Here is a 24,877-nt window from a genome sequence, read left to right as displayed (position 1 = left end):
TTTGCCTCTTTGAATGTGGTTTATTCTGGATCACAATGGTTGTAGTTGTGCGCCCCTCCTCCTCCAACCAGTCAATTAAAGTCATCCTGACATTAGGGTCCTCTGGCTCCACCAGAGGCTTTGAGCTCTGCCTGTGGATGATACAGCCGTTTGTCCGTCCCACTAAGCAGTGTGGCTGTCAGTACTCCCTGCTGGAGCTGTTGCTGAGCATGTGCTCGGCGGCTCCACACTGCAGGACGGAGGGAAATTTAGCTTCTCATCAACGCATAGTTTGCAGGTTGCAGGTATGGATCGATGAGCGTACGGGTCTGACACAAAAGGTAAGAGTCCTGTTTTGGTTTAAAAAAAAAAAAAAAAAACAGTGAAAGAACGTGTTTATTGTGTCGCAATCGGTTGTTTGTGCAGATGCTTTTTGTGTATAAGATACACAGCATTTAGTGAGCAGTTGGCACACACCAAACCTTGAAAAGTTTGTTCCCACAGTAACTTTATTTATCATTTTAAAAAAACGACAACTTTTCTTTTTGTCGTGAAAGTATCGCATTTATGTGTTTAACGTGTTTAATCGCATATAAACTTTTGGAAATGCTGCAGATGAACTTTTACGCAGCAAATTCAGATGCGAATACTTGTATTTGCATGTTAAAGATAAATCAACATCACGACAGTTTGAAATGGATAATATATAAAGATGGCGTGTGCGTGTGTCCGAGCCACAGCTGGTTATTTGCAGCCTTTCTGTGCCATAGCACATACACAAGGCGCATCGCTGCGCGTGCTGGTTGGCACAAACTGCAGCAAGAAATATCGATTTTGCAGAGGAATCTAGGTTTTATTGGGAACCTCGGGCTGTGTGCGGGAGTTGGTGCTTGACATAGTTACGGGCTTGGAGGCTGTGTATTTCTCCCACGCTCCTGAGGGAGTCCTCACTGCAGCCCGGTGGAAACATCTCACCGCGCACATGAAAGTGCGGCTGGAGATCTGGATGGTGTGTGTTTGCACCGGGTTTGGTTCAGCGTGCCAGCTGCCTGCAAGGGGCCCAGTATTCCTCAAAATATATTTAGAATTATTTTAGAAATTCGTGAACTCACTGAATGTCAGGGCCCACCTGTTGTTATGACCTCATCTTTTAATCTTCAAGTGCAGCGTCAATTGGGATGTTTTAACCATAAGAGTTACTAAACAGGCTGATTCTTAAAAAAACCATTAAAACTTTAGGTGTCATCTCTCTTTTCCGCCTTTACTTGATTTGTGAAGACCTACTTTGCAATGTAAGTTTTTTTTTTTTTTTTTTTTTTGGCAAGCAATTTTAGGTTCCGGCCTCTCAAATGTGAATATATGGATGGCTTTCTTATTCTAATAAGTCTTTAGGTTTTTGACTGTTGGTGAAACGGGGATACCGTGTGATGACAATATCCCACTACATCTCTGGATTTGTTAAGAACAAACTAATTTGTAAGTGAGTAATCAGAACATTATCTTATAATTAAGTAGTTTGAGGTTGGACAGACAAGTAAAACAAACATTATTCACATTATTTACAGATGGAACAACCCTATACATCATCAGCACTGCATGTCTGCCCTGACGGAATCAAATAAATCATTTCAAACTCTCTCATCCGTATACTGGACCATGCAGTTCTGTCTCATTTGTTCATTTCAAGCAACAATTTGTAAAAGATGGGAAAAAAATAAATGAAGAGAGAGATTTATAGAAGGCAAAGTAGGACTATGACAGTGAAACTAAATAAGTAAGATGCAGCAGGCGTGGGGAGTGACTGAGAAGGGAGGGGTTGCTGGCAGCAGTGTGGAAGTTGAGGAGAGCAAAGACAAAAAGGGTGAAGTCTTGATGAAAGCCTTTGTTATGAGCCGTGTCCGTACCTGTGTTCTGCTTTGGATGGCTGTGACTGCAACATGAAGGAGACAAACCAAATCCTGCTGAAGACGGGGTGTCCTGGTGTGCACGTGTGTGTCAGTGTGTCTATCAAGCTACTCCTAGAATGGACTAACTGCCCTGTAATTACCTCATCCAGTGACCTCATCAGTTGTCACCATCTGACTTTTCAATCCACTACCTGTCAATTGACAACAAAGCCCCCTTTTTTTCTTTGTCTTTATCTCTTTTTACTTTTTCCACTTAGTTTTCAACAGTCAGCTGTTTTAGGTCCATACTTTATCTCTGCCATGAATAATTCAGGTAGCACGATAACATACCGGCCCAGAGTAAGAGCTTGGATGTCTCCCTCAAAACTGAATTACCTATCCACCATTTGGAAAGTCTGCCTGAATAATAGATTTGTATTCTGTAGGATCTGAAATGGCATTAGGTGGACTCATGATGGACTATACGTGTATAGGTTATTCTCCCTGTTCTTTTTCCATTGTCATTCAAAGCTAAAAAAAAAAACTTTAAAAGATTTTTTTTTTCTCTCCTTCATCATCTCTCTCAAAGTGCTCTCTGGAGTTCTCCATACTTCATGCCCCCTTGATAGCTTTTTTTCCCAGCCTCTCCTCGGCTGCAGCAGAAAATGAGAAGATATTTATGCTGTGGACAAAAAATGACAACGGGATTTTGGAATTGAAAAATTTGGATGCAGACACGCTGGTACGGTGTGCACACTGCCTCCAATCAGAGCAAAGGAAACCCGTGACCTTGCCGTTGCCCTTGCTGTGTTAACACGTCAGTGAGGTTAAAGACAGTGTCTGAACGCCGAATTTGTTTGTGTGCAGTACATCATTTAGTAATATATATGTTCTCATAGGGACTTATTTTTTTATTGTTTTTATTATGGAGGACATCATGAGGAAAGTGAAACGGGCACTCTCCCTTTTTTCTAAAGAAGAATAAATCTTTTTTTGTACACTTATAGCATTCAGCACATGAGAAGACCCCTGCTGTAGATATTTTCCTTCTCATATGCACCTGGAATCTAGTTGGCTTCACTTAATAGCATAAGCACCAGTTCCCTTTAGACATTTTTCTTTTGTGTTGGCTGAATTCCAATTTCCATTACATTGCGTCACCTGGAAAATAAAACATACATCAGTGTAAATAGCCTCTAATGAATACAGGAGGATGTAGAGGTTGTGGGTGGCACGCTGCAATATTTTAAAACAGTCCTGAAACAGTGCAGACTGATGCTGTAAGTGTTTTACAAGCTTTTTATGACTGTTATACATGAGGCTATGCGCTTCCATATTACACAACCAGGAAATTCAACACCACAGACTTTGACATGATCCCAAAACTCTTCACCTTGGTGATGGGTTTACAGCGCTGTCTCCCAAGTCCACCCATTGGCTATTTCTTGTTCTTTTCACTGCATGACATGGTCTTCGTCGGTGGCTGGGGTCTTCTTAGTTGTCACAGAGATGCCTCATGATGGCCGTGTGAGGCAGTTGAAAGTTGCAGATGAAGAGGATTTTGAGTTGGGATTGTTTTGTCAGATTAACTCAGAGATGAATACATGACATCGCACTGCTTTTCATGTTGTCAGTTCTGTCATTGGGATTAAATTTCTGTAGTTTGATGATTTCAAAATGTGTTGTGTCACATTCTGCCTGCCACGTGAACTTTGAATAAAAAGCATCTGAGCATTCAGTTCATCAGCAACACAGTGATGTTTGGCAGTTGTTCTGATTGTTTGATTTAGTTGATGATTGATTTGTTTTCGCCGGTATAAAATTGACGTATTGACTGTATATAGGCAGTTGTTTACTTTTAGAATGTCCACTGTACTCAAACAGTTCTTTATGACAGAACCTGAACTAAGCTGGATTTTGTGGGACAGGTGTTGATACCACATTTTGATACATCAACTGGTTTTACTGTATATAGATCTTATGGGTTATATTCAGCTATGCTGATGGAAGGAATGATGCAGTTTATTCGCGATTCATATGTCACAAATTGGTCAATTTGGTGAATTGATCACTTGCCATGAAGCCGTAGCTCTGTTATAACACTTTCTCAGCTGTGATGTCGTGCATGCTGCAGACAGACCTGAGGATAATGTAAACAGTGGAGCTGGAGACACCGAGGAAGCCTTTTCCTATTAACCCGAACACCTTGTTTTCATTTTTCAGATGAATCTAATTAAGTTAAGGTCCATTTGATTTATTTGTTTACCGCCAATTCCCAACAATACATCTGAAGGCATTCTTAAACAAAGTAAACAGGTACAAACCAGTTCAGTTAAATCTAGTTATAATCCAGTTCAATTCAGTTCATCATAGTCCAGTAAAATCCAAGTCATTGTAATAGTATTCATGCTTTTATTAATTTTCTCCAAAAACAACTTACAGTCGTGCTTCATAACCTGACTTCTGTTCTAATCAGCGTGTGCGTATGTGTGTGTACATTCAAAAATAATGCTTAAAGGGTAACTAGAGCGATAAAGTGCAATGCAAAGGCTCCTTCCCAGCATCAGTATGAGATGAGCTACGAGAGAAAAATGAGTGAATAACATCAGCTGTCTGAAATTTCAGATAGACTCTAGTGAACGATAATGAAACCGATTCTGCTCACTGATTAACATAACCCACTGAAGTTGTCCTCATATTTAAAGGTCAAAGTCACTCCCTCCCTCAACAGGTTTGGTGCATTAAGAATTTGTTTGAAAAATAACTGGAGGCTGCATTCATCAGGGGAGCCTTGTGTTTGATTTGTATTTGTGAAATACATTTCATCTGCTAGCGCTGAATATTCACAACACTGTAATTTACTTTCATCATTTCTGCTTTTACGCACATCTTCAGAGACACTTACTGTGAAGTCAGCATGAGTCCTCCAAAACAACTTACTGTGGGCGCGTAGTAGTAATATAGGCATGTGTGTGTCTGTGTGTGTTTAAGTGTCTCCAAGGCCAGTGGTGCTGAGGATGATCCGTGGCCTGCAAACACTCAGCTCGTACGTTTTGTCTCCATCATGGCGCGGCGACTGGAGAGGGCATTCGAATAACAGCTTGATGTCTCAGTGGGGAATCTATTACGCACACTCTGATGCACACACACACACACACTCACAGACACATACTAGTGTAGTGTACAAGCTCAACATGTATGTTGTGTGTTAGGGTTAGGGGTTCATGTTATCTTCAGCCTTTCTGTTTTGTTGTTACTCCCTCTCTCATACTGGAGAGACTGTCCAACTTGATTGGCGTCACTTCCACTCTTCCTTGTCCTCTGCGCTGCTTTTGTCTAAGTGAAGTCATGTGAAAATCAGAGCTCTGACAATTGCGCAATTTTATATTGACAAGTGAATAAAGTTGACTTTTTGGCACAAAAGGGGAAAGATCAGAACACCAGTGGCTAGACAGATGAGAGATGTCCTTTTTTAATGTCTTTCGAAATGCACTTTTTCATGGAAAAAAAAAAAGAAGAAATATCACCTGAATGCACATGTAATCATTAGTGTCACTGCAAATTCTTTAGAATAAAATATGATCATTAAACTCTTACCCTGATCATTCATTTATTTTCTATCCTGCAGCCACAGTGACATCTGACTCTCTCAACATCAGCACATGACAGGAACTTAATTTTCCCCTCGGCTTACTTCAGCTGACTTGACGGTCTGATTAGATTTTCAGAGAGATTCTGCATAACTTTGCATCTTAATGAAGAAACAGCAATTTTATTCAGACTGTCACTCTTTGAGATAAAGAATACATGTCAACACTTTGTCAGGGGATGAAAAGAGGTGGATATTTTTAGTTGAAAACATTTTGATATAAATAGAGTAATGGTATTAACTAGTGATGCTAATAAACATCCTTAGCTGCTGATAAATGTGGCAGAACAATATTCAATAAAACAATGTCAATAACGATTAGCCATGATTGGTAAACCAATGTCATACTTTGTCAGAATTCAGGTTTGAGTTCAAGACTGAAAAGCCGTTTCTTAGCATTTCAGGTTACAAATTTGACGTAGAATTGTGGAACAGCAAGTGAGAATAAAGAAGGAAGTAAATAAATAGCTCTTCTACGTTGGTTTCGGTTTTTTTTGGGCCCTGTGACTCGCCTCACTTTCACTTCGGCCACCTGATGAGGACCTTGTCGCTTGTTCAGTTAATAGTCCAGAGAAACGTTTGCTCTGTTCGCTCTCACCATCTAACATTGGGACGGCTGGTGCATTGATGCTTTAATAATTTGTGACGGCTTTGACTTGAACAGCAGTGTTTTCCTTCAAAGGCCCTGCCCACAGGCTGTCACATGGCCCATTACCCATCTGTAGGTATTTTATAATAAGGATTAGAATTTTTTTTATCGAGTAATATCTTACTGTTTGAGGTGTTCCACCAACACCTTTCCACATGTTTCTTTAGATGCATTTGGACCAAAGCCTTTGTCTCTGGTTGTACTCTTATTGCAGGTAGGAACTCCTGATGGGTGTCAGACGAATCAAGACCAATCAAGATCAAGCACATTCTTGTCCCCAGTTTGTCACATACTGCTGCTTGGTCAAGCAGCACCCTTTGCAAGAGCTTTCAATGCACTGGGAAACTACTGTACAAATTCCAGATATATTTCTACAACAGCAAGTGATGCACTGACTGCGCCAATAGTAAATGGCAACAGGAAAACATCAGTCTTTAAGGAACGGTGGAGGAGCGTAGAGAATGTGAAGCTTGCATTTGTTTCAACGTTGTATTGTTTTCCAGCTTGCTTAGAAGGTGTATTTTGTATACACAGACCCTGAATCCTATCTTCAGGATTGTGTTCTTACGCTCAAAGTGTAAGATTAACTTCTGAAGTCATATTTCAGTCCATTTCTACTCCTCAATACTAAATGCTAGACATATCAGTACACTGCAATTGAACAAAACTTCTTTATAATGAGTATCAAAATACATCATTATTTTTAAGTGAAGTGACTCATAAAACCCATTACACATGACTTTACAAGGTAAACACACATTACATTTTTTTTTTACTTTAATAAATTGGTCAAAAAAGGGATTAGATTTTTGTGGGGGATAAGAATTTTATATAACAGAGCTTACATTCAGTGGTACCAAATAATCTACGCTCTACTACTGTACTTCCTGATAACATATAAAAGTATTTGGCTAAGGTTTTGGAAAACATTATGCTTTGTCATTATATGTGTCATTATTATATGTTACACAGTAAGATACATATTACCATGGAAAGCTTTAACAACCATTTCCCATTACGGGTGCATTACTAGCTTGGGAAACCATGCACATCCTAAAATGATGCTTTAGGGTACCCTCAGTGTTGAACATTGGAGTGTGAGAAGGTTGTGGGTTGTGAGGGTTCTCAAAACCAAGGCATTAGTCTTTGCATTCTTGCTTATAAGCTCTTTTTACTTTTCCAATGGCAGGTTTATTCAACCAGTCCTCATACAATTGTGTCATCTAGATCGAGCACTACACAGTTAGACTCATGATAGTTTTGCTCGTGCTGGGAAATCTTCTGTTCAGAAGAAGGACCTAAGAAAGACGAGAATAATTTTCACGACCCATGAGCAGACTTGTGAGGTGCGTTCACAAAAAACAGGGAAGTCCCTACAGCAGTTGTAGATACTATGAAAAGGTTCTGGTAGTCCGAAAGCATTTTTTGTTGTTGTTGTTGTTGTTGTTGTTACACCATTTTTTTTCGCACAGTCCTTGAACCAAACAAGTAGGGTTCATTAAATAAATGGCTCCTCTATTCCGAGTATCGGTTGCATTTCCAATGTTTGTTAACAGTCTCATTTTTTAAGGGCTTTTTGTGGCATGATTCCCAAAGATAATAATTTCTCCAGGATTACAATATAAATCCAGTTTGAAAATAATTCCCCATTCGTGCACCTCTTTCTCTGTCTTCTCACTGTCTGTACCATTTTGACAACCTGTTACATCAGCTTGCCACACAGGAATAGCAAGATTATCTTCACTGCCATTCATCTTTTTAATCTTTGTGCTGCTGCCGCTGGGAAAAGATGATGTGTCTGAAGCTGTTCAATTATACATACTATATGGTCTCTTGTCTCACACTCTGGTTTCCGACACCAGAGGAGGAGAGATTGCAGAGCATCGCACGTCGGATCTGTGTAAGAAGTGGTGGCTCTAGATGTGGTACTCACTTTGTGAATTCATCTGCCTGCTGTGGCTTTGAAGCACTGTTTAAGGGAAAATGTGTAGCTTTGGTCAGATTACTCTCTGTAGTTCAGGAGCTGATTGGTTTTCAAAATGTCGTCAACCTACGCTAGATTACATTTTCCAAAATTATGCATCTGATGCATTCATCAAACTGTGTAGGAAAGAGCCCATCAGTGGCTGCGAAAAACAACACAAAATATGAGGGAGATTCTATTGTATTTAAAAATCCAACAGAGCTACGGTCTATTCTATTGAGGCTACAGCCAGTAAAGAAATACATGTGCAGCTGTTCAAATCAAGAATACTGAAATATTAGACAAAGTTTTCATAAAAAAAAAAAATTACAGCAAAACCCGATCAATCTAATATTTACCCTCTACTGAGAAGCTGGTCTGTTGATAGGTAATGAACACTATAACAAAGAACAAGACTAGCATCAGAAACTGGTCACATACAAAAATAATAATGCAAAAAAAAAAAAGATAACAACAATTTACATATCAATGGATTACAATTAAAGAGCCAGATGTGGTGTCAAGTGCTGTGCAGAATCAAATGAATTTGTTTACATATCGCAAGGGGTTATAATTAAATCTTTGCATGTTGAAAACAATGGACATCAACACCAGCCAAATATGGCTAGGGATAACATCTTGTTATAAAAATAAAGCATCTATAAAGCATCCATTACTTTTGGAGCAGCATGGTGGTGCAACAGTTAACGTAGCTGTTCCAGAGCCAAAAGGGTTGCTGGTTTGATACTTTGTCTTGATCCGTCCTGCCTCGAACTTTCATGTTCTCCTTGTGCTTGCGTTGGTTATCACCAGGTGCTTTGGTTTCTTCCCAAAGATGGATCGTAGTTGTGTGAGTGTGCTGATAACAGCGACCTCTCCAGGGTGTAACCCACAGCTGGTAACCCCCAGCAGCCCTGGGCCGTTGAAGGATTGACTGATGCTGGACTGATATTTTTGCATTTCATTCAGTGACAGTTCTATAGTTCTTAAACTATATTTAAGCTTAGTTTAGACTTATTTAGAAATTATATTAATTTCTATTCTTGAAGAGGCAGTTGGGGAAATGGATACCAGCATCAGCTGCCACACACTGCTGGAGGGAATGGCTCAGTGGGAGCTTTTCATCCAATTATATCTGAGACCCTTAAAGAAAGGTTTCCACAAATAAAATAGAAAAAAAAAGACACACTTTAACCCTGTCAGCAATTTGGATGTGACTACCTTTAAATTAAAGTTTGCATTGTAAGCTCATATTTGTTGAATAAGTGTAGCCTTGATATGTTTTCATACATATTCCAAACCTAACTACAGATACCGATATCAAAAACTTTGGAAAACTCACAGCATGGCCGATTAGTTCAATGACTGAAGCTGAACATCGTCACTCACTGAAGTTTAAATTGAGAAGTTTTGTGCCGATATAGTCTTGGTTCTCAGTATGTGGGGTCTAAAGGTGATTATTGCCTTCTGCAAAGCTAGAAGTCACCCAGAGAACTACCTAATGAGCTTCTTCCACTTCAGCTAACTTCATTAGCAAGCCATCTCAAGAAATGCACCTGGTTTTACACTTGCCTTAGACACATGGCCTGTTACCATGAGTAGTCATGCTGCTTTTTTTTCTGCATTTAGAAACTAACTGTGTCTTAAGAGACCAAACATAAAAAACTCATTGTGATTGGGGTTTTTCAAAGGTGGAGGGGAACATTTAGAGTGCTTTACTCTCCATGGTCAGTTATAAGGCATTTTCTATAGGGCGTGTGATACCGACTGATGTTTCCCCTGTGTGCATCACATGAATGTCCTTTGGAGAGAGAACATTTTAATTCAACTGCGGTGCAATTAGAAAAATCGAACTGGCCTGCACGAAGAGAAAAGTAAAATCACACCAAAGCCACAACTCTCCTGAAAATAAGACATACACATAAACTCACCACAGCCAACCCTTTAATCTCTACAGGAAAGCCTTTGTATCATAAAGAGCTCCAGTGTAATCACTCTACGATCAGATTACTTTGCTGCTGAGATTTTAGGACTGGCAATATCTCTGCCCTACCTGTGCAGTAATCATGCAGCCTTTCATTCAGGCAATCATGAGCTAAGGTCTTTTGAGACTGACGCGGTCTTCTGGGGGCCGGTAGCAACCGGGAAACCAACAGCAGTTAAAGGAAGGCTGATGTAAGATTTTAGAGTGGAAAAAACTGCCACCTGAGCTCCCTGGGATACGTTGTTTACCAGAACTTGTGGTTCACCCTTCCTCTCCACTTCCTTCCCTCAATCAGGCAATTTTTTGAAAAACGTCTTGCCAGCAGGCTTTTCGAATGTCCTGCTTTCAGGTGATGCATGCCCTCTTTTAAATAAGTATTTGCTACTTCTTAAAAAAAACAAAACATTTCCACCTCTGTCCAGTGTCCATTCGAACCCTTTCAGACCAGCTGGACACATGAGCACAACAAAGCAGCTTCAGGGCTGCACGCACGCTCACCATCAGTTCTTCACCAGCATGTCTTTTTTTTTTCCCTTTTCCTCATATCCCCATGGGGGTTTAACTTAAAAGAAGGAAAAGCTATCCTTACTAGCTTGGTCACTGTTATAAAAACTTGTATGATTGTCATTGGGGGACCTCCATTTCCTCCCACGTTCTGCTCTTTGCAGAACCCATGACCACGTAGACCATGACCGTATGGAAATTGTTGCAGATGATACTCATTTAATCTGTAGCAGAAGCGTTCATCATTACATTCTTTTGTTTTCACTTTGACTCACAGCTCAACAGATCCATCACGGTGCACCACTGTGCGATTTGTTCTAATGTCTCCCTTTTTGTTTCCATCGGGAAAATATTGTTTTTCAATCTGATTTTATATTTGAGACATGTTTTAGGTCTACTACAAAACCATCTCATCGTCACTAGCATGTTGTCACAGACCTCACTGTCAATTGCCAGACTACCTTTGCCCTCATTAATCTAGTCCCTTGTAGCGTGGTTGCTGTGGCAACAGAAAACGGGAGAAAATGAGTCCATCACTCAACCTAATATCTTGCTGCTAGACTGAAGATGTGCCGAGTCTGATATATGGGAGTTCCTGCGCTCCTGTCTTGTAAGTTTGCCATCAAATGCTTCGAGCGTTTGATGCTGAGATTTTCTGCTGAGGAGAAGAAGCTCTGATTTTAATCTTTTGAGTGATTTTCCGCACGTGCAATTAGTCGCCACCCCCAAATCAGTGATGAGGAAGTGTGTTTTACACACTGACTTTTATCTTGTTCTTGTCAAATTAGGTTCTGGTGTGTGTTAATCATAGATATGTTAGTGCTTTAAACTTAAAACAAAAGGCAAAGACTACATTCAGAGCTAAAAAAAAACCAGCTCATATAAGTCTTATCAGTTCTGATGCAAATAGTGTCGTCAGTGCTTGTAAACTGGACAGAGCGAGTATAGTTTTGTGATAGTTTTGGGTTGATAAAGATAACAGTTGACAGAAAATGCTTTTAAATTTTTTGTTACATAAATGCTTTTAAATCTGTCAGTGTATGAGCCCTTTATTCCATCCCTAAATCCCCCAAAATGATCTGATGACAGTGCCACACTCGCCTGCTCAGCTCCAATAATGCAGCTACAGCTCTACATTTAATTTTTACATGTTGGAGATATGATAGTTACCAACGGATTATTAACAATACAAAATAACTGTTCAAAGCCACACTAATTACAGAATGTTCTGGTCTGAACTCAGCCATTTACAGCAAAGCGCAGAACAGGTTGAAAATGTCACGTAAACATTGACAAATTCAGTTTTTAACCAACAAGCACTCAAAATCCATTTGATATTTTAGAGGCCCTCTCTGTTATCCCGACACTCCGCTGCTTGTTGCCTGTGCTGCAAAAATGCTTGTATATTAACAAATTCAATTCAGTTAATGAGACAAAACATGAAATATATTGGGGTTAAGAGTGAAAACAACTGATTTATTTTTTTTCATTTTCAATAATGTCCCACTTTTTTGGAACTTGACAGATGAAACAGAACAAAAAGTATAAACGCAGAAGTAAAATTTTTTACAGATGAACAAAAATGGACAGCACAGTGGTGTGGTGGTTAGCACCGTTGCCTCACAGCAAGAGGGTTCCTGTTTCGAATCCCAACTGGGGCCTTTCTGTGTTGAGTATGTACGAGTTCTCTCTGGGTGCTCCAGCTTCCTCCCACCCAACAACATGTATGTTAGGTTGATTGGTGACTCTAAATTGGCCCTAGGAGTGAGTGTGGTTGTTTGTCTCTGGGATTTGCTCCATAAGAATATTCATGATGATAATATAGCTCTTTCATAACAAGCTTATACATACAGTTGATTCATTTGGGTTAAACTTGACCTGTATAGCACCAATAACCATTAGAATGATTTTAAAAGACTTTACAAGACCCAGAACCTGACTGCCTTAGAGGATGATATATTGATGGCAAGGCAAATTCCCTTTTATCAGGAGCAAACCTGGAACAAAACCAAGCTCATAAGAGACGACCTTCTGCTTGCCTCTATGTAGAAAAGAGGAGAAAAGAAATAAGCATGTCATTTGTCTACAAGGTGGATGATACACGATGGGATGCATGATACAAACAAGACTGACAATCAATAGAATGTAAAGAGCCAGCGTTCAAAGTTGTAATTATAGAGCGGCTAAGTAAATCTAAACAATGCTCATAAGGTTAGTGTTGTGAGGATAAGCAGGGCAGTGAGGCAGAAATGTTATTAGTGCTGATCATTGTTTATATTACAGGTGAGCGGGCTGTCAGGAAGGATCACTGTAAGATGTATTATAAGGAGGGGTGGACATTGTGTCTAACAGCTGGTGGGCATTGACGACTATGAAAAATCAATGCTGGGCAGGTATATTGATTTGGCCTCGGACTGCTTTGCTGTGATTGGTTGTCAAGCCACATACAGCTTAATTCTCAGGAGACCATCTGTAGACTGAGGACTGAGTCTAAGAAACATTGCACAAAAAGCACAAGTACAAACTGATTTACATTTGAATTTTCAATGTTACTTATTCATACCTCATCCTTTACAGTATTTCAGAACATTATGCGGTATTTTTTTAACAGCTTTTGTATCTTATTATTTTTCAAATTAAGATTTTGAAGACTGTCCTCCCATACATTTAAAGAATATGCGTATCCTCTAGTGGTCATAAGAGAAACTGCATGTAAATTGTTAACGAGTTCCTTGAAGGTACAATTGGGAAAAGGATGTTTAAGCCAAGTAGTTTTAATTTCTAACCTTAATCAAGTGATGTAATTTTCTAAAGCCAACAAGAAACTGACAAGGTTTCATCATTTTGTGAAGCTACACATAACCAAGGCAACCATTAAATGGTGACCATGTTGGATCAAGTTATTAAAGGAATGTATTTTAGAGTAACCCATGATTCTTTTCTAACCCTAGCCAAGTGATGTTATTGTCTGATTCCAACCATGAAGCAAAGCAAGCGTCATGTTTTTTGACAGAACATTGTTGGTTGCTCCTTCCACCCGCCCACCACATGTGGCCGTCATGAGTCATATCGACAACTATGAACAAACTGCTTACATGACTGCCTTAGTTGGAGAACTTGTTGAACACTTTCACACTGTCACACACATACGTTAACATTTTGGTGACACGTGACATGTGGCCTAGAAGATCCAGGGATTGAGTCACCAACCTGCTGATGAATGAACAACCATCTACACTTTCTGAGTCAGAACCACCGAAAATGAAATGCTCTCTCGGATGAATTTATAAATAGAATTATAGATGAAAACATGGAAAAATGTCAAGATTTAATGGTTAGATATTTTTAAATGTCTAAATTGGCTGTTTTTTTCTTGTTCACAGTTTAGAGGTGTGGACTGTTGGTTGAACAAACACAAGCACTGTACTGGTGTCACTTTAAGTTTTTAGACTTTTTTCACATATTTTGGTTATAGTTATATATCTTTGTACCTATAATCAGGTGACCTGTCAAGGTCAGCAGTCAAGCTATGTGATAACACATCAAACAAGCCCATAAATTACATTTTGTTGCTGTGCGACATTTCAGGAAGCCCAGAGCATCACCAGTTGTCTTACAGAGCAACAGCCATTCACAATCTTTTAGTGAATCAACCAGTCAAAGCACAGTAGAGCATCCCTGTGGCTGATCGAAGGCAATGCCAGGAACCACAGAGGAAAAGCACGCTCCTCTGGAGACAGATGATGAAATTAAGAAACAGCTATTCAGGTAGTTGAATCGCATTGTGATGATGCAATCAAACAAGTATATAGATGCTATAACCTTTTAAAGAAACTGTTTTTCATTCCTGGAAACAACTGTAATTGTGCTGAGGGTTAACATCCTCATGTTTATGCATCACATAAAAAGCTGGAACAAGGGAATTTGTAGAGAATGGCTGCTAAAATAGCTCAGGCTTGATCCATCAAAGACTAAAAATACTCAGACACCTCCAAATATTTCTGATAAACAACAAACAAACAGAAAAAAGGCCATTTGTGGTCTCACCTGGAGCATGCCTGGTTTAGTTATGTAGCTACAAATGGTCACTTTTACATTTTCTTCTTTGTTCATATTAAACGACCAAATTAAAAAAAAAAATTGAGTGGAGGCACTGGAAACTACACGGAAACGAAACGAGTTTTTTTTTTAAAACGGGTACAAAAATTCTTGCAACCACACGGCAACGCCGTAAAGACTCAGGTCCAGACGAAAACGGATGAAAACGATGAAACGATGCAGTACACACGCCACTGTGTCACGCCCCCCCCGGTTTCTCTTTTCATGCTCGTAGAGCTTGTCTCCAGGTACAAGCAGGTGTGTGGAATTGTGGAATGTGCTTTTAAACCTCTAGAATAAGTTGTTTGATAGGTTTAACCGTACTTAAAGTTGCTATTTTGTTTGATTTGATTTTAATGGCATGAAAGACCTTCAATTAGCATTATTATTAATAATCATTGGCGCATTCTGCAGGTTCTCCATGGCATTTCTCCACAATTCCTTCAGCGAATGAACTCTAGCTGTTAAATAAATGCTCAAGTAAATTAACTTGTGTAGTTGTCAGTTTGCCAGAGATTTCTTACTTTTCTGGCTATTTGGTCTGCTGCAACTGGTAGAGATGAGATTATAGCCAATTTGGTGTATCTTGCTCAAAATGTTGTTTCTGCTGATCCACTGAGGCCATTTGATTGCCTGTGGGTCTGATTACTTTGCTTCATTCAATTTGGCCAATCCCCTGAGCTTTAATGCTGTGTATTGTGGCAGCTTGTGGTTCAGACAGCTTCTGTGCACATCTCAAGCTGTGGCAAAGACAAACTGGTAATCAGGGGTACTGATACAGCAGATTGAGTGATAGATCGATGCATAATTCAGCAGCTGTTCAATCTGTAAATGCTTGGGTTTTTATATGCATATGTATGAGATGGGCATCTTTTAGCAAATATGCCCAGGTTATGGTCTGAGTGTTATGGCTTTTCTATCCAAAGTTATGCTTAGATCACTGACAATCTATAAAGAAAAATAATGTGTTTTGATCCTGTCTTCCACAGAGCGTTTCTCATCTGTCTGCATTGTGTTCCCATCTCCCCAGCACGGTCACCATGCTGTTTTTCATCCCTGCAACATGGAGGCTCAGCCTGGTGCATCATGGGAGCTCATCAGCAGTGTGACAGATACAATATACGAGGACTGAAGGGTCGTCATGGAGACTGGCAGCTACACCTCAGGTATATCCACCACTGACTGGATTGGGACGCTGGCAGGCCTGGAGGGAATGGGGGTCCATCAAGAGCAGGGGGAAGGGGGCCCATCCGGCAGTCCCTCACCTTGGCACATGCCATACTCGCTGGGCTTCCAGGTGTCGCTCACCGCCTTCCTCATGCTGGAGCTGGTGTTGGGTTTTAGCAGCAACCTGACTGTGCTGGTGCTCTACTGCTCTCAGTCCAATTTAGTGGACTCAGTGAGCAACATGGTGACTGTCAACCTGCACGTGCTGGATGTGGCGGTTTGTGTACTGTGTGTGCCCATCACGCTGGTGGTTGTACTTCTGCCTCCAGGACCAAACCTGGCCCTGCTTTGCTGCTTCCATGAGGCATGTGTCACCTTTGCCAGCATTGCCACAGCCATCAACATCCTGGTTATCAGCTTGGACCGGTATGACATATCAGTGCGACCAGCCAACAGGCTTCTGACGACACGCAGAGCAGCGCTTCTTCTAGCTGCTGTCTGGGTCACCTCGGTTGCTGTGTTTTTCATCCCGTTCTTGGAGGTGCAGTGGTCCAATGCAGAAGGAGGAGAAGAGGCAAAGCAGGTGACACCCTTGTCTTTGTCCTCACATGGTGTTAGGGCCACAATAGTGCCAGCATGGCGTAACAGGACCCTCCTATGTGTCGGTGGTCAGGGCTATCACACCGGCCTGGGTATGTATTACCATCTGATCCTACAGGTGCCCATCTTCTTCACCACTGTGGCAGTCATGTTGTTTACCTACTCCAGAATACTGAGGGCTTTAAACATCCGCATTGGCTCCCACATGAGGAAGAGCCAGCGATTCAAGGGGCGCCACAAGAGACAGAAAAAGAGGAAGACAGACCTTAAAATGAATGATGATGGGGAGATTGGAGGGGAACAGTGCACGATTGATGGGACCAAACATCTCAGCCACCCCCCCCTCATCCCTTCCCCATCCCCCACCCCGACAGCTACCTCCCCCCCTGCTCTGTCCTCTGCTACTCCACTCGTCACCTCTAACGTGGGCGCTGCCACTCCCCTCCCTGCATCCATGGGAGTCCATGCCTCTGTGTCAGCAATAATTGCCCTGCGTCGTGCAGTGCGACGGCATCGAGATCGACGGGAGCGCCAGAGGCGGGTGTTCAGGATGTCTCTCATCATCATCACAACCTTTCTGGGCTGTTGGGCTCCCCTCTCTGTGACCAATGTGCTAATCCTGGGCATTGGGCCAAGTGACGTCCTGGTCAGCCTGCGGCTCTGGTTCCTAGCCCTGGCCTATGGCACCACCGTGTCTCACCCCTTGCTCTACGCTTTCACCCGTCAGAAACTGCGCCGTGCCCTCCGTACCAAGGTTAAGAAGAGGGTAGTGTCCCTGCTCCAAGTAGACCCCTCACCAGGGGGTACAATAATACACAACTCCTGGGTGGAGAACAGAAAAACCAGCCGTCAGGTGCGGCTGGAAGCAAGTGAAGGTACTGACCGCCACCTGGCAGAGGCCCTGTGAGACTTGACCGCAGGTGTAAGGTTAGAATAATTAAAAACCAGAATAGAGTCACAGGTGTGTTCCATTATCAAACTCACTGATGCGAGATGCCGATGTAAAGAATGTGATAAACACATTTTTACCTCCGGGAGATATTCCAATGTTACCACCAGCAGAAAGCCCCTGCTAAACGCAGCTACCTTCCCCTCAGGCAAAATTTAAAGCAGGATGCTGTCGTCACTGACTTGCAAACAGCTTCGGCAGCTGAAGAAAATAATTTGACAAACAAATGGGGGTAAAATAATGTGTACTCTGTCAAATACTGAGGATGTATTTATATTTGGAGTTGTCCTTACAAAACTGCCCAGAAGAACGTGTTTATTCAGCAGAAGATATCATCTGATTCCCACTCAAATGCTCTAAGGCAGCTTTTGTAACAATGTTGATACACTTCAAACATTTAAATATTCTTTGAATGTATTTAATATTACCCCTGCCATTATTTAGCTCTGAAAAAGTGGGTTATCTCTATGTTATATCTGAAAAAAGAGGGACATGTCTGATCATCACAAGCAAGAGACTGTGGCTGTTATATGAAGTTTGATGTGGAGGAGTTAATGCATCAGGATTTAGGAGAGTTGGTCTACAAGTGAGGAACAAGTCACATGACAGTCAAGGTGTGGAATATTAAATGCAGTTTTGCTTTAGCTTATCTAGTCTTTAGGAAGTCAAATATTGCAGTGTTTACATACGATTTTGCAACACTGCTCAATATAAATGCAACTCATCTTCATAGCTTATAGAAAAAAGTGTAACATCTAATATTGCAGGCGAGCTGGGCCTGCACTTTCTTTTTTTTGTGAACAGGTACAATCTTGACATCTGAAACTTGGAAAGAACAAGAGAGACTACATTTAAGCAGAAATATGGGTGAAGTCATCTGACTGATGATGTGGTTCGAAATGAGCCTTTAAACGGGAAAACATGTAAGCCATTATAGTAACTTAAATATAACCTTCAAAATAACTGTGGATTTCAATCAACACACCCCCAACACATTTTCAGCAAAAACTTCATATTTTCACAGTATTCATTACAGGTCATCTGATTGGGATTGAGTCATATTTAGGGTGTCCACAAGGCTCATTTAGGAGTTTCTTGCATGCAATAGGCATGTAATACTCTTTCAAGAGAGCATGTGTGTACATGATGTAAATACGGAACAGATATGAATTTATTTAATGTGAAATCCAGAGTCCAAATCGATAGGGTATGGTCGTACACAGACTTGTCTACTTTAGAGGAGTGTTTCAGTTGCAGCTGCCTCATCTCTGTGTCAGCACCCTGAGATGTGGTCCCATGCTTCATCTCATCCATAGCGGTTGTCCGGCAAACACAAGAGAGAGACTGTCTCCCCAGCAGAGTAATGAGAGATCAATGGGATTATTAATAGGACATGTGATTGCTGTTGACTTTATTCTGCCTGCTTGTGTGTCCACTGCTCTGAAGATGTACTCACACAGGGGGACATGTGATTTATCACAATGCATTTCTGAATGTAAACATGAGAAAAATATGTAATATATAAGATGTTGTCTTACACCAAGATTGTGCTATCTTTATAGGTGTTCTCCGTAGTGTTGTTTTTATGTAAATGTATCACAAAACAGTGAATTACATGAATAAAAATTATATATTGAGGTCTGACTAAACGGCTTTTATTGTATGCTCGAGAACTGTATGTGTTGTCTGACTTAGATAAGTTGATTTCCCCGGTGTTCTTGGACTGTACCAGTCTAAAAGGTGCGGGAACCCCCTGGTTTCAGGTTTTAGCCTTGCTCAAACATTCTAGCTGTGAGAAAAAACATGATTATTCCCTCTTTACCGAAAAGGATTCCTAGAGTTATTGGCTTAGTGATGCTTTTTGCACAATAAAATGTATTTGTGGATGTGCTGTTGCCTTGCCAACATTGGTATGGTTTGTATTCCCCTGTGAAGGCACACTTATGGTGACAGTGGGTGCATCCGCATTCAGATCACTCTGTAGGCACTGGGTGCATACACCTGGCAGAATTCATCGCATGCTCCTCTCAGTGAGCCCTCCTATACACACTAGCTCTGAAGCTGGCAGCATGCTGTTTGAAAACTTTGCGTGGGCTTTGTGCTGCGTGGGTGGGAGGCACTGCAGGCCTCAGCAGTAAAGTAAAAAGAGGGTCATCTATGTGGGATGAAGCCTGCAAGGCAAAATAGGCTAATTCAGCAGAGAACAACCAGGCCACTGCCTCTTCTAATACATTTTTGTATTTTTACATAATGTTGGTCAAAATCAAATGGTATATAAATGGCAAACACAAGTTCTGGGAAAAAAGAGGTCAAGAATTTAGGCTGACAAGTTTGGCGACCTCTGGGGCAGCATTGCATGATGTAGTGCAAGCTGAGATACCCTAGCTGGGATGGCAAAAGAGGATACTTGAGTCACCAGTTTGATCAGTGGTGCTTTATCTTATGGTTGCAACACAAACGTCTCAAGTCAAGCAAGACAACTGCCACAATGGATTAGTCTAACGTCAGTTTTCATGCTGGAGAACCGCTCTAATTACTGCTTTTGTAAACATATCACTGAATGGACCTACAGATGCCATTTGTATTTGAAAGAGACACAATTAGATGTGAATTAAGAAAAGGTTCCACAACGGGACAAAATTGAAAGTCAGCCAAAAATATTACTGGAAATTACCAAATTGGAATAGAAAAAGATGTGAAATTACCACAGAGACACAGAAAATGACCAAAAGTAGACAAACTTGACCAAAGGAGATGCATCGTAACCATAAGGAGATTACACAATGCAAAATATCTGCAAGATGCACAGTAGGAGATACAAAGCAATCCTATCTGTATGATTTGCAGTTGTGTCAGCCTGTGCGTCTCAGTCTCCTGTAGGATGAGTGAAGGACTTTTTACAGTTTTATCTCCAGGGGCCCGTTGTTTCATGATCCATCCATGGCTGTTTGGTTTGGACAAAATTACTCTGTTAGTGTTTGTGAAAGATCATGGTCTGCCATAAGATACAACCTGTCATTACCCTTCTGCTGTTGATATACTCCTTCAAGGTTGATCAAGTAAGCATTCTTTAGTCACAACACCTGCGTGCCCAGATAGATAGAATAGATGTGCATCCCACTTAACAACTTGCTGAATGACTGAATCTCTGAATGTGATTAAAGAGGTAAATGAGTCATGTCTTAGCGTAGATCAAAACTCAGTCAACAAAATTATATGAAAGCCTGTCTCAGAGATCAAATCATAATTCACACCTTAGCTAAATACAGCGAGTATTCAGATAACTTCCAATCTCCAGAAACTGAGGTCAAGCAAATGGAGATCATCAGGTAGCCCACAGTTGTGAGATAGTGTTACACATACAACTCAAATCAAGACAGCTGGTTGGAATTGATTGGAAAAAGGACAAAGATTAGACCTTTCTAAACTTTTAGCTTGGCATGTGAAGGTGGGGTGGGTTAGTTTGGGGCAGAGGAGGGATGCAATTTGTAGAGATTTAGAGAAACAGTCTTCTTGAGCTACCGTGAAGCCTTCAAAAAGATGCAACCATTTGAGCATAATGATTTTTCTGTTCCATTAAAATTATTACAAGGAGAATGTTGAGGGCAACATTACAGTGAATGATTTAATGACAATAGCCATAGAGCAATTCTTAAATAATTTCTGCTCTTAAACTCGAAAAATTGCACAAACAACACAGATTAAACAGCATCAGTTCAGACAAGATCATTAAGGGACACTGTGAGGGAATTAGGACCTGACCAAAAGCTTTGTCTGACAGTTTTGCAAAAAGGTGCGGTGGCAACAGTTGTTTGAGTCCAGTGCTCTATGAATACCCAACGGCACAACTATGAGCTTGCAAGGACACCTCAGTTGATTCTGTCTTTCTAGCAACACTAGACAGGCCTGCTGTCTGTCACCTGTGTTTTTTGCTGTCACCATCGAACTGATAGGGACAGCAGTAATGTCTGACCTGGCCATTCATGGACAACAAACTCAGGACTGTGTCCACACTTGTTGATAGACCTCTTGAGTCAAGATAAGTCTGCCCCAGCCGATGAGAGCATTGGCAGAATATGGGGAAGTTTCAGGCTTCACAATTAATTAACACTAAAATATACTCAATGCTCTTAACACCAGTATCAATGTTAAACCTTCTTATACTTTATTTCATTTGAGCCCTAATAAGATTACCTACGGAGAATTTGAAACTCAAAGTTAGGTGAAAAACAGGTTCCATTTTCCCTTAACTAAACATTCCTAAGAGACAAAAGTGGATTACTGGAGATGGAAGGAGTTTCCATTGTCATAACAATAGTCCCTGGTCTATTGTTAAAGCAAATCAGCTCTTGCTTCACAGTTTGGAAGGAGAAACAAACCAGCCCAGCATTAATGTCTTTTCAATACCTTCAGATTTAGAGCACCGATATATGTGTTACGTGTGTCCAAATTCACACGGGATCTCAATATTTAGTGTGCTAATTGGCATCACAGGAAGAAAGTGTTCAAAAACATGCTCAAATTATTTACATAAATTCATCTATATAATGCTTATTTTCATTCTAAGAATTGTTTTGAAATTGCTTTGAAAATCACCCAAAATAAACAAGAAAAACAGAAAAGAAAACATTTCTTCACATCATTACAGTGAAAAGCAAAGGTAGAGGGTAGCCTTTGTGTTACAGTGTGCCACCACAGGCTCCTGGTGAAGCGTCGGTAAATGATGAATTGGGGAGTGAAAATATGGGAAAATTGAAGTTTGAAACAACACCTGAGAACAGCACACACATGTTGCTGCTCAACAATGTCTCTGCCATTTAGTAGCCTCAAAAAAAGAAAGATTAGGCATTAAATGATCAAAATTTGTTTGTTGACACAAAACAAACTGTAAACAACTTTCATTACAAAGAACAACGTGGATATTTTGATTGTGTAAGACTCCATGAAGAGCATCAGATGATCCACTTTTTAGTTCCAGACATGATGTTGCATTCTGATGAATCTTCACTCTCTGTCGGGCGAGATACAAATTTACTTAATAATTATTGCAAAACCACGGCTGCACGCGCCGCTGTGCTGCAGTTGTGAAAGCTTTTCAGTGCAGAGAGAAGTAGAAATTATGCAGTAACTCCAAAGGTTCCCTACGGCCTTTGCATCTGCAGTAACTCTTGTATCCTGGCTGACCTCCTTTGTTTTCAGATGATGGCATAAGTCCCAAATTCTACATAATTTCAGCGGTCTTCCTCCAGCAGAGATTTGACCTGTGTGATCTAAACATCATAGCTTCTACAAATTGTATGGTGAAAGGTAACCATGTATGTGTCGCTTAAATGTTTTGACCCATCGGATATCATAAAGCTGTTGCTGCGTATTGTGTTCTCACTGTGTCTTATTAACTTAGCAATGAGTAATGCATGAGTAACAGACACACTATTTTGAGTTCCTGTTATGTCTCCTCTCGAGCTTTCTATTCTCTTAGTAAACAGTGGTCTAGTCAACCTGCTTTTTAATTGTATATGAGTTATGTATGATTTTTTTTTTTTGCTGCCTCCTTTCAAGATCTTTTCAGTCATCGGAACATAACATAGGGATGTGTTTGATAAACCGAATGACTTTTGAACATAATTTCAGTATCACCATGGTCCTACATTTCACAAGTGCCAAGCATGGGAAAACTCTAACATATTCACATATGGTAAAGACAATTTACTCGTGTTTTGATGAAGAAATTCCGATACGAGTAAACATTTTAATTAATTATTTGTAAAGAGAAATCACTATGGATAATATTTTGTGGGCGTGTGAGTTGGGTTTGCGCTCAAGCTAATGTTACACTGACCCCTGGTGGACACTAAAGACAAACTGCAGAGAGGAATGACCTAAAACAGGTTGTACCTCACTGTCGAGAAAGAACGGCTTGAGAATTAAAATTGGTTTGTGCAGTATGAAGAGGGAGAGTAGACCTAACACCGAAAACAAGAAATGGAGATCATCCAAAGGAAACACGAGTGCTGTAAACGCCATCATTTAATTTCTGTGATCAACATTCAACTAAATGTCATCTTCCGATAAATCTGGAATAAAACGTATTGAACAGAAGCTGCGTAACTCCTGATAATAATAAAACGAAACGATGGAGGATTTGTACATGCACAATTTGGCACTAGGTGGCGGCATTCACGGTGCTTCGTAAGGGCCGAAATAGCTCAGTTGGGAGAGCGTTAGACTGAAGATCTAAAGGTCCCTGGTTCGATCCCGGGTTTCGGCAGTGTTGGTCGGTGTGATCCTTTTCCCCAAACAAGGGTCATTCTGTGCATTCTGAAATGGAAAGCTGTTATTATTGTTGCAAAATATATCAAATGTAAACATTGATAATTGATGGAAAAGTAGAACATAAGACAGAGAGGGCTGAATCTGTAAGAAAATACATTTGAATGTATGACATGGCTCAGTAGATTTCTGTTAGGTACATCTGATAATTTTGGGTGCAAAATAAGAAATGATGTTTCATAATGCAGCTCATGTTACACAGGGAACTTCAGACACAAGATCGTGCCAGCAGACCCTCAGAATGACTGCAGGTTTTGTGGACCTCCTACGGTACATGGAAGGGTCCGGCTGTGTCTCGGCTGTTCTCTGTCCTCTGAGTGCCAGACCAGGTCGAGCTGAGGCGAGAGAGTCCAAGGGAACAGGCCTGGGCCACGACGCACCAAACTGGTCTTGGATTTGCGTCATTCCTATTGAAACATGAATGAATGGCCAATAGTCTCTCCGTGGTGATGTGTTAATCGGCAGTGCATTGATAATGAACAGACAGAAAGAGCTTCTGAGAACTAACAATACAGGAGACTGACAGGCGGGGACGGGAAAGGTGCAAAGTGTTCTGCAGGTTTGTGTGTGTGTACATGCTGTTTCAGCAAACTTACAAATAAAACAGACAATGTCAAAATGTCAAATGTCAAATGTTAAAACAGACAACTGGGGACAAACTAGGCTTTAGGCCTGCTGAAAAACTGGATTTCCCTGCTAAACATGATTCTAACATGACATTATTTCTAGTTGTTTAGAAGATATATTTTTCACATTGCTGTAAGAACATAAAACCAAACAAATTAGAAAATGTTGGGTTATATGGAAAATTCAGTCCTTAAAAAAAAAAGAAAAAAACTCAACATTTACTTTGACCTTAAATTTGTTGCAGACTGTATAAAACAATTTGCTTATATATGTAACATCCTTCTTTTTTTTTTTTTTTTACAGGCAACATATTCCAATAAAAGTTTGGTCGGGGTAATGTAACTTTAAATTGGGTTTTAAAAGAAAATGAACAATGGAGTTACCTCAAACGGGGGATGCCAACAGGTGATCGTGATATGATTTTGTACTAGAGCAGCCATGAAAGCTTGAATCCATGAGGAGCAAAGATGGGCAGAAAACTCCCAGTTCATA

The 24,877-nt window shown here is 40.6% G+C and overlaps 1 protein-coding gene and 1 non-coding gene across 2 annotated transcripts; both read left to right on the top strand.

Annotated features, from left to right (window-relative positions):
• The first annotated feature begins 101 nt into the window (after nt 1–101).
• Nucleotides 102–19,077, top strand: LOC142376805 (G-protein coupled receptor 22-like). Its single transcript, XM_075460387.1, has 2 exons — nt 102–320; nt 15,743–19,077. Exon 2 carries the CDS (start codon nt 15,854–15,856, stop codon nt 17,384–17,386), a length of 1,533 nt encoding a protein of 510 aa, XP_075316502.1. The 5' UTR covers nt 102–320; nt 15,743–15,853; the 3' UTR covers nt 17,387–19,077.
• Nucleotides 19,078–23,623: 4,546 nt separating this feature from the next.
• trnaf-gaa (transfer RNA phenylalanine (anticodon GAA)) lies at nt 23,624–23,696 on the top strand. The gene has a single exon. It is a non-coding gene; the product is annotated as a tRNA-Phe (tRNA).
• Nucleotides 23,697–24,877: the final 1,181 nt, after the last annotated feature.

This window comes from Odontesthes bonariensis, chromosome 3 (genome assembly GCF_027942865.1).
Source record: "Odontesthes bonariensis isolate fOdoBon6 chromosome 3, fOdoBon6.hap1, whole genome shotgun sequence".
Lineage (NCBI taxonomy): Eukaryota > Metazoa > Chordata > Actinopteri > Atheriniformes > Atherinopsidae > Odontesthes > Odontesthes bonariensis.
This window is presented reverse-complemented; position numbering and strand designations above follow the sequence as displayed.

Bases quoted from the DNA above. Each gene is read 5' to 3' on its own strand.
- LOC142376805 (XM_075460387.1), top strand. From the start codon at position 15,854: ATGGAGACTGGCAGCTACACCTCAGGTATATCCACCACTGACTGGATT.